The following is a 10,758-nucleotide window of genomic DNA, read 5'->3' as shown; positions in this document are numbered from 1 at the left end:
AGGAAGGAAGGAAGGAAGGAAGGAAGGAAGGAAGGAAGGAAGGAAGGAAGGAAGGAAGGAAGGAAGGAAGGAAGGAAGGAAGGAAGGAAGGAAGAAAAATGTGATACCTAGAAGTAACTACAGTACCTTAGACGTTACTGGAATCATAATAATTGCTCTCCTGGTTCTGCTTTTTTTGCTCTGCATCCATTGTCACAAGTGTTTCAATGTTTCACTAAATCCATCACCTTGTTCTTCACATTCTCTTACATTAATGTACCACAGCCAATCCCCAACAAGGGGTACCCACATTGTTTCACTTTTTTGCTACCATGTAAAAGTGTTGCAATTAATATTTTATCATGTAAGAGACTCTCCTTCCTGTCAGAATTCCTTAGAGTATTTCCCTGTCTGTGATTCAAAGGTTTGAATAGTTTAGTCATTTTGGTCACTAGAATTCAAAACGTTTTACAAAATGGTCAGACCTCATGGCAATCCCCCCAACAATATGCTAGTGTTGCTATCTTTCTGTAGCCCCTACAACACTACCTCCATCTTTTATTACGTTTGTCAGTCCAGTGGCTGGGAAGTGCCACCTCACAGCTGTTTTAGTTAGCATTTCTCTCATTATTCATTATCTGAAGCATTCTATGCAATGGCTATTTATGAGGTGGCATTCCTGCTGAGAATAATTTACGTCCTTGGTTGTTGCTCAGAAGTTTTAGTCATGTCTGACTCTTCATGACTGCATTTGGGGTGTTTTTGGCAAAGATAATGAAGTGGTTTGCCATTTCATTCTTCAGTTTATTTTACAGATAAGAAACTGAGGTAAATAGGATTAAATGACTAGCCCAAGGTCACATAGCTAGTGAGGCAGGATTTGAACTCAGGTCTTCCTGACTCCAGGCTCAACACTCTATTCACTGCTCTCCCTAAATCCCCCTAGGTCCTTAGACCACTTTATAAATTGGGAAACAACACAGTTTCACATTTTTTCCTTTATATATCTTGACTAGCAATCTTTGAATTGAAAAATTCAATGTGAAGATTTTCCCACTTAGTAGCTTTTCTTATTATTCTAGTTACATTTATTTTTACCTTGAAAAAGCTTTCCAATTTTATGTTATTGACATTGCTTAGGTTGTCCTTTTTTATAAACTCTGTCCCTCATTCAGTTATGAAATCTTCCCCAACCATAAATCTGAACAGTCCTTCTTCGGATCTCAAAATTTTTTTTTATGGCATGACCTTTCATATTTAAACCATTTATTCATTTGTACTTAATTATGGTGGATGGTGGAAGAGCTAGTCTAAACCTATTTCCTGCCAAACTGCTCTTGAGTTTTCCCAGGAGCCCTTCCCCCAACAGAACTTTTTCTTTTAATCTAAATTAATCTCTGAGTTCTCTGTGCATCCATATTGGTCTCTTTAGACAATTGTCCTTCACATGAGAACTTCACAGGCTTGTTGTCAGGATCGAATAACATAATATTGAACTTAAAAGTGCTCCCATGAATTCAACTCTGATTATGCCTTCAGTGGTGGTTTTACAAGATCTTTATTTTCTTAGAACGTGACAGCTGCCATTTCCACTGATCTACATCCTCAAAAAGGAGGGGGGAGGCTTTCTTGGAATGCAGTGTCATCCTGAGTAGCTGGATCATGATGGAAGAACTGAGGGGTTTCTCAATAAGAACTTGCCTTCAGAAGATTCCGTTTACTCACATGTAAATTGAGGGAACTGAGCTAGATCTCTCAGGTGCCTTCAAGGTCTAAGCATCTATGACATGCTATGGTGTGACTCCTCTTTTCTGCCTTTCCTGATGACTATTAGGGGGCATCTGGGGGAGGGGAATGCAGGAATGGCTGGTTTTCATCTCAGAGTAAATCAGAAGAGGAGAGCTGTTGATTCAGGAACTTTGAAAGGGGCAAGAAGAGGAATCAATTCAACCAGCAGGAGCTACAGCCCCAGGACTCTTAGTTAATGCCAAGGCAGAAGAGCCCTGACCAATTACTAACTTCCTGGCTTTATGACTTTAGTCAAGACAATTGGTCTCAGCCTCAGCTTGTTCCTGTGTAAAATGGGGACAATAATTACAGATGGATCTGCTTTGTAGGGTTATCACAATGACTATACTAGTGAAACAATGTACCTAAAGAGCTCTGTAAACCTTAGCCCAATATAACTAGCATCTATTGTGATCCTTGAAAGCCCAATGCCAAGAAGATCTGAGTGGAGCAGGAGAAAGAACCCAGATTCAGGAATCAGAAGAGATGAGTTTGAATCTAAGCTTACCTTTAACAGCCACAGGTAACCAGAAGACCCATTCAGTGGGATCCTGGGCAAGTCAATCCCCTCTCCAGGCTTCCATTTCCTCCTGCATAAATTACCTCGCCATCCCTTCCAAATGCAGCTCTAATAGGATGTGTGACCTAGGGCAAGTCATTTCACTCCCTGGGCCTCAGTTTCCCCACCTTTTTTTTTAAAACCCTTGTACTTCGGTGTATTGTCTCATAGGTGGAAGATTGGTAAGGGTGGGCAATGGGGATCAAGTGACTTGCCCAGGGTCACACAGCTGGGAAGTGGCGAGGCCGGGTTTGAACCTAGGACCTCCTGTCTCTAGGCCTGACTCTCACTCCACTGAGCTACCCAGCTACCCCTTTCCCCACCTTTAAATGAAGAATTGAATCAAATGCCTTCTAAGGTTCCTTCTAGACCTAGATTTTCTCCCCTATGATGCTTGGAATCTGCCTGGAGTCTTTTCTTTTAAGCCCTTACCTTCCATCTTAGAATCAATATGTATTGGTTCCAAGGCAGTAGAGTAGGAAGGGCTAGGCAGCTGGGGTTAAATGAGTTGTCCAGGGTCACACAGCTGGAGCCTTTCAAATTAGGGGCTTAGGACTTCATAGACTCAGAGCTAGAATGGTCCTTCAAGACCAACTTGTCAATTCCTCTCATTTTGCAATAAAGGAAATGAGGACAAGGCAAATTGACCCAAACCATCAGGTAGTAAGGGGTAGAGGTGAGATTTGAACTCTGATCATAGGACTCGAAATTCAGCTTGTTTTCTGCTTTATTGATCCACCAACTTCTTTTCATTCATTCACCTAGTAGGCACTTAATGAAATGTTTGACTGACCCATTAAGTGACTGATCTCAGTCATCCAAAAAGGCAGGTCCCCTGCCCTGAGACAGCTGCTAGGCAGAGAACTTGGAAGTAGGGGGCCACAGACTATTATTATTCAAGGCTTTTTTTAACCCTTGTACTTCGGTGTATTGTCTCATAGGTGGAAGATTGGTAAGGGTGGGCAATGGGGGTCAAGTGACTTGCCCAGGGTCAAGGCTTTTTGTTCACTACTTGGACACATTCTTGTCCTAACACGATCTAATGGACAATTGATTGTCTGAGGTAGGATGACAAGATTTAAACCTCCCAGAGGCCTTAGTGACAGAGTAGCTCTCACAGCTGAGGAGTCAGGTAACCCCCTAAACCACACTCTGATGCCAGGGCAGTTCTCCTGATGCTGCTAGGAGGAGGAGTGGGCAGAATTGGAGGTCCAGCCCTTGTGCTCTCAAAGGCAGGAACCATGTTTTTGCCTTTCTTATATCCCCAACTTGTAGCAGAGTTCCTGTCACACAGTAAGTGCTAAATAAATGCTTCAGTGCCTTCCTTTGGGGGCTATACATTTCTTCCATTGCAACATGAACTTGCTCTGCTGACTCCCCAAGGACTGACCTGGAGGGGACCGATGGGTTGAAGTTCCCAGGCTCGCCAGACCTTGGAGGAAACCAAGGTCTAGGTGGAACAATATAGATGGAGGCAGAACTTAAACTCGGGTTCATTGACTCCAGAGCCAGGGATCTTTCTATTGTGCCACACTCCCTCCATCCTACAGAACAGAGAAGCAGATTCATGCTTCCTGTAAGGGAAAACTTCCTACCAAGGAGAGCTGCCGCAAGTTAAGTCAGGTTGCTTCAGGAAGGAGGGACTTCTCTCATCCCAAACGTCTTGGAGGAAAGGCTAGACAACCATTTGTCAAAGAAGTTGGAGGGAGGATTTGTGTCTAGGTGTGAAATCGCTTCAATGGCTTCCAAGGTCCCTCCAGCTTTGGAATTCTTATGGAACACAGGTACATTTCCTTCCTGGTTCTCAGTTTCCCACTGGTAAAATGAGGGTCTTGGGCTCAGTTCCTTCCATCTTTACTTTCCTGCCAGGTCCCATAATGGCTGCTTCTGTCTCTGGGGGTCATATGTGTCCCCTCAACGGCTCCTGCTCACTCTGACTCTCTGGGAGTGGGAGAGAGGAGCCTGAGGCTGCCTGGGTCAGGAAGGAAAGAGGCCCATGTCAAAGGCATTCAAGCCTAGCTCCCATGTAGAAAGCCTGACGTACTGACTCTCTTACCTCACAGGAGAAGGTCAGCAGCTTGAAGGCCAAAGAAGCCAAACTGGACTCAGAGAAATGGAAACTGAAAGAAGCCCTGGAAGTCTCCGAGTGCCGGGCCGCCAAGCTGGAGCTGAGTCACCAGGCCACCCAAGAGGACCTTCAGCGGGCTCAAAGGAATCTGAGCACCTGGGAAATAGAGGTCCAGGCCTACCGGGAGCAAGTGCAGGTGCTTGGGGTCCAGCTAGAGGAGAGCACAACTAGACTGACCTCTCGGCTACAGGAGTTAGACCATCTGGGCCACGAACTGGCCAGGACCGAGGAGGCAGAAAGGCACCTCAAGGAACGTGTGCAGAGCCTCACTCAGGCCCTGGCTGATGCAACCAGTGGCTCCTGTGGTCTCCAGGAAGATGTGGCCCAGCTCCGCAAGGCCTTGGTGTCTGCCGAAGGTGACCGGAGGCTACTGCAGGTGAGAGTCCTCCTCATAAGCAGAACATGGGGCAGGGTACCCAGGCTGAGGCCATCTGCCATGTTAGCCACTCAGTAAACCAAGGATTATTCCCTAAGGGCCAAACATTGTGCTAGGTGCTGAGCATATAAAGTAAAACAGAAGTCATTTCTCTGCCTTCAAGGAGCTTCTTACTCTAATGGGGGATGCCAAGATGTAAATAGGTAGATATAAGATATATCCAGCATAAACAGAGCTAACCTTAGAGAGAAAGGTACTAGAAGATAGAGGATAGAGGTGGAGAGTCACCCCTATGGGAGTCTTCCTGCAGGCAGTGGGGCTTGAGGTAAGAACCAAGGTTAGGGTTCAAGACCGATTTTTTTTTATAAGTTCTTTTTTTTTTTTTTAAACCCTTAACTTCTGTGTATTGACTTATAGGTGGAAGAGTGGTAAGGGCTAGGCAATGGGGGTCAAGTGACTTGCCCAGGGTCACACAGCTGGGAAGTGTCTGAGGCCGGATTTGAACCTAGGACCTCCCGTCTCTAGGCCTGGCTCTCAATCCACTGAGCTACCCAGCTGCCCCTCAAGACCGATTTTTGACAGAAATTCCAGGCCAGCTTGTTGTCTTTTTTTTACCCTTCCCTTCCATCTTAGAACCAATACTAAGTATCGGTTCCAAGGCAGAAGAGCAGTAAAGGCTAGGCAATGGGGGGTAAGTGATTTGTCCAGGGTCACACAGCTAGGAAGTGTCTGAGGGCAGACTCAAACCCAGAATAACCCATCTCTAGATCTGGCTCTCAATCTACTGAGCCATCTAGCTGCCCCCACCCTTGGCTGAACTTTGAAATAAATGCTCTCCCCCTTTCCCTCCTCTCCCACCTCCTAGGGGCACACTGCCAAAGTATCTAGGCACCTTCTTCCCCTCCTACATGGAGACATTCACCATAAAAACGACATGCCAGCACTATACTGAATGTTGAGAGGGTTTAAAAGAAACGTAAAAAATAATTTTTGACCTTCAGAAATTTGGATATTGAGGTTGAGTGGTGTATTCTAGAAATAAAACCCACATATGTGTGGCACCTTATGGTTTATAAAGTGGCACACAGTGTTTAGATAAAACACAACTCTTGGGGAGTCAGGAGACCTGGAACCGGCTTATGACACACTCTGGCTAGGTGAACCTGGATAAATCCCTTCACCTCTCTGGGCTTCTACCCAGAGGAGTCTGTCAGACAGGAATTTATGAAATGCTTGGTAGGTGCCCACCATTGCATGAACTTGACCCACACCCTCAAGGAAATCCCACTCTGATGGGAGAAACAGAATGAGAACTGGGTTCCTATAAGATGTATAGAGACTAGACGGAAGAACATGTCAGAGGGAAGAGGGCAGCTCTTGAACTATGGGACTGAGTAGGAGAGGGAGTCAGGAAAAGTTTCATATAGAAGGGCTGAGTTTTCAAGGAAACCAGGGAAACTGAGGCCAAGATGAATTCTGGATTCAGAGTCAGGAAGATCTAGCCTAAGACATTTACCAGCTGTGTGACCCAGGACAAGTCATTTCCCTCTGAGGACCTCAGTTTCCTTATCTATAGAATGAGAAAGTTCTACCAGAAGGGCTCTCATATCTACGATTCCACAATTCCTTAGGCTCCCCAAAGCTGGATACTGAAGCCATCAGCCTAGAGCTACAACATGACCCAGGCTTCCCACCAGTTCAGTTTGTTCATTCGACAACAACCCTTGTTGAGTGCCTTTTGGGATAAAGCACTGTTGTTGGGGATAGAATTGAGAAAGGAGACACCCCTCAAAGAACTTCCATTCTATAGAAGGGAGGAGAGAGGAGCCAGAGGAATCTATGATAAGCAAGGTAGGAGATGAAGCAGCCGAGGAGGAACCTAGACACAGGGGGCAATTTGAGGAGAAAACAGCTTCCTTTAGGGGGAAGAGGGAAAGCACCTGGGAGAAGTCAGCCCCCGAGCTGGCTGTAGAAGAAAGAGAATTCTGAAAGACAGAGAGGAGGATGTGGGGAAGCCCAAGCCAAGAAGACAGCATGAAGGCTGGGGATGTCAGATCAGGTTCAAGGAATGGGCAGAAATGCCCATGACGTGAAGGTCATCAGTAGGAAATGAGGCTGGAAAGGTAAGCTGGAGCTGGGTGGTGGAAGGCTTTAAATGTCAATCCTGAAAGGAGAAAAGTGGACTGATTCACACTAACGTGTAAAAGATGGCTAGCCCTCAAGTCTCACAGGAGTATTCTTCCACATGCCCCATAGGCTCACAAATTTTGAATAGGAGGGAACCTTGGGGACCGTGAGGCACAGCCTTTTCATTTTACAGAGGCAAAAACAAAAGAAGAGGGAGGTTTAGGGACTTGCCCAGCATCAAACTAGAAAATACCTGAAGTGGGATTTGAACTTAAGTCCTCTGGCTCCAAAAGCACCTATCTCATTGCTCTATGCTGCCTCTAAGTTGTTGGTCCAGGCAGTGTAACAAAAAGGGGTAACGAGTGTCAAAAGATATTTGGGGTCAGGAGCCCACCCAATAGGCAGGCAAGACTGTCCTCAGAATATGATGGAGGAATCAGCTCCCCATAACTGTTCTGGGGCTCTCCCCCTGTTTTCCCTTCTTTGGTCTCTGAGGCCTTGGCTTCTCTTAAAGGCTCTGGGCTTCTTCACTGCTGCTATCACATCAGGTTTAGAGTAAAGAGGCCTGGAGAAGAGGCAGAGACCACAAAAGGCAGGTCCAAGAGTGGGTAGCATGGCTCATCTGTCCAGCAGGAGAGACCTGTGCTGTTGTCACACTGGCAAGACAGAAGAGAGCAGAATTGATGTCAGGCATCCTCAGGTTCTCAGACACCAAATTCTGCCTCATCATGAGAGATTTGGGGTCCACACTGGGTTCGGATCAATTCCGATTTCAGCACCAGAGCTCCAGCTTTACCCTCATCTTACAGAATTGTTTGGGATTTTTTTCTCCAAAAGGTCTAGGTACACTGTGAGGGTCGCCCCCACCTTCTTGCTTCAGGGCTTCTCCTGCTCAGGAACCCTGTTTGACACCTTGGAGATACAGTGGGAGACTGCCTGCCCATTTCAACCATGCAATTCACAATATTCCAAGGCTTTGCTAAAAATGAAGGAAAACAACCAGAGAGCAGTCCTAACGTTATACACAAATCCCTAGTAGTCACTGGGAACCGGGGACAGTGGCTCCCTGGTCTCTCCGTGCCTCTTGGTTCTTTGCTTCTTTTTAAAATTATTTTTATTCAAATATATTTTATTTATTTTATTTTATTCAAAGTTCTTTTGTTTTCCCAAATACACATCATAATTTTCAACACGTATTTCCAAAATTATAGGATCCAAACTGCCTCCCTTCCCTCCCCCCCCGCTCAGAGATGATAAATGGTTTCATCTGGGCCGCATAGGTATTATCATATTGGTCATCGCTGTAAGAACACACTCATACGAAACAGAAACCCCCAAAGGAAGCTGTAAATACACTGAGGTGAAACATAGTCTGCTTGGATCAGTGCCCATCCCACTCCACCAGGGCTTTCTCTGGAGGTTCCTTGCTTCTTGAAGAGGGAGGGGAAGGCCAGGGTGGGTGTCTGTCCAGAGACCCCTCTTCCATTCTCTACTGCTCTGGAATACTCCTTCCTTTCGTTCACCCTCCAGTATTGAGTGCCATCTCCTTAGAGCAAGATGGTGGCGGAGGAACATCTTCCGAAATAGCTCTCCTCGGTTAGTTCCCCAGCTCTTTCTCCAATGACTTCTGTCCCCCATGCCAATCGAGCTCCAGATAACAAGCTCACCTCCATCAGGGCAACACTTAATTTTCTGTCATTACTCAAATGGGTAAAGAAAGGAAAGAGAACTACTCCCACCCCTACGGCTCTCACCCCACTCTTCCCTACCAGGAATTCCCCAGCTTCCTTCCAGGCTCAGCTCAAATCCTCCCTTCTGCAGGAGGGCTTTCCCACTCCTCCCCTGTGCCCCTGCTCCATTGCCAACCCTTCCCTCTAAGATTACCTTCCATCTACAATGCATATGCCTCATCCACAGAGAATGATGTGCATGCCATCTCTCCATTATAACATGAGCACTTTGAGGGCAGGGTCTATGGTTTTACCTGTCTTTTGTATGCCCAGCACTTACTCTGTGTACCAACATGGTACCCGACAGGTACTCAATAAATGTTTTTTGACTGACTGCCTGAGAAAATAATGTGTTGCCAACATGTACTCAAGACCTTCGATTCAATTCAACTTTTTTGTTGTTTAGCTGGTTCACTTGTGTCTGACTCTCTGTGACCCCATTTGGGGTTTTCTTGGCAGAGACTGGAGTGCTTTGCCATTTCCCTCTCTAGCTCATTTTACTGAGTCACAACGCTGATAAATGTCTGAGGTCAGATTTGAACTCGAGTCTCCCTGGCTCCAGCCAGGAAGTGTTCTATCCACTGCACCATCTTGCTGCCTCACAATTTAATTTAACTAGCATTAATTAAGAGTCTCCTATGTGTTTGGCACTATCCTAGACCCTGGGAATCTAGAGCCAAAAATGAAACAGTCCCTGCCTTCAAGGCACTTACTTTCTTTTAAAAATTATTTTTATTTTCTTTTTTAAACCCTTTGCTTTCTATCCTAGTAACTACTCTAAGATAGAAGGGCAAGGTTGGCAAATGAGGGTAAGTGACTTGCCCAAGGTCAGACAGCTAGGAAGTGTCTGAAGTCAAATTTGAACTCAGTTCCTCCCAACTCCAGGCCTGGCTCTCTACCCACTAAGCCACCTAGCTGCCCCAAGGAGCTTATATTTTGTTTGGCAGTGGGGGCGGGGGTGGGGGAGGCACTACATGTACCTGAGGAAGTAAACAAAAAGTGTAAGTAAAGTGGAGCCTTATAACAAGGGGTTGAGAAAGTCCTTGTTTATATAGAAGGGATGTATGAGTTGGCTTTGAGAGAATCCCTATGCAGTGATGGGGAATAGGGAGCACAATCCAGACCTGGATGACCAAAGATGCAGAGGCTGGAGATCTAAGTTCAGTACAGAGAATAGCAATCAAGTCACTTCCTGAAACAGAATGTGAAACAACATGGAGGAGGTTTGTTGACCAGCACCATTCTTGGCTTTAATAAGCCAGCCAGGGTACAAAGGCTTGCAAAGGAGCCAGATGCAGTTGGCTGGGTACTATGCTCTTTGATTCATCAGGGTCCCAGGACTTCAAAAACAGATCCCAAGAGAATGAAAATTGTGGATCTATGGTGCTATGTGAGCTCCAAATCAGAACCCCAAAACAAAAGAATTCCAAGTATTTCAGAATCTCCAAGTCTAGAAGCCAAGAGCATCACATCTCCAAGTGTCACTGTCAGAATCATCCCTGAACTGATCTCTAAGTCAGAATCCCAAGACCGAGAATCTAAGAATTCTCCAAGATTAGTCACAAAATTTCAGAATCTTTTCAGAATCTCCAAATCACAGGACACTAACATCTAGGATCTCGGAATCAGCAGATCTCACAAACTCTGTTGAGGCCAAGGTACCATCTCTAAATCCCAAGGTGTCAGGACTCAGAATGATGAACTCTCAGAAATGAAGCATCTCAGAATCTCGGAAACATGGCCCAGATGCCAGAAGAGCAGTTTCAAAGAACCACAGGATTGCAGAAATATGGTACCCCACACCCTGAGCATTTCTGAGCCTCAGAATCTGAATCAGAAAGTTAGATTCTTTTAAAAGCTTGCCTGCCCTTTGATACAGCCATACCACTGCTGGATTTATATCCCTAAGAGATCGTTAGGAAAAAGACTTGTACAAAAATATTTATAACTTCAATCTCTGTGGTGGCAAAAAAAAAACCTGGAAAATGAAGGGGCGTCCCTCAATTGGGGAATGGCTGAACAAATTGTGGTATCTGTTGGGGATGAGATATTATTGTGCTGAAAGGAATGA

General features: G+C 45.5%; 1 protein-coding gene across 1 annotated transcript in view; it reads left to right on the top strand.

Annotated features, from left to right (window-relative positions):
• Positions 1 to 10,758, top strand: part of LOC123242023 (ciliary rootlet coiled-coil protein 2-like) — a 129,112-nt gene that overhangs the window by 111,222 nt on the left and 7,132 nt on the right. The window contains exon 31 of the mRNA XM_044669518.1: positions 4,390 to 4,830. Coding sequence (XP_044525453.1) covers positions 4,390 to 4,830 — 441 coding nt within the window. The remainder of the gene's footprint in view (positions 1 to 4,389; positions 4,831 to 10,758) is intronic.

Source organism: Gracilinanus agilis, chromosome 3 (assembly GCF_016433145.1).
Source record: "Gracilinanus agilis isolate LMUSP501 chromosome 3, AgileGrace, whole genome shotgun sequence".
NCBI lineage: Eukaryota > Metazoa > Chordata > Mammalia > Didelphimorphia > Didelphidae > Gracilinanus > Gracilinanus agilis.
This window is presented reverse-complemented; position numbering and strand designations above follow the sequence as displayed.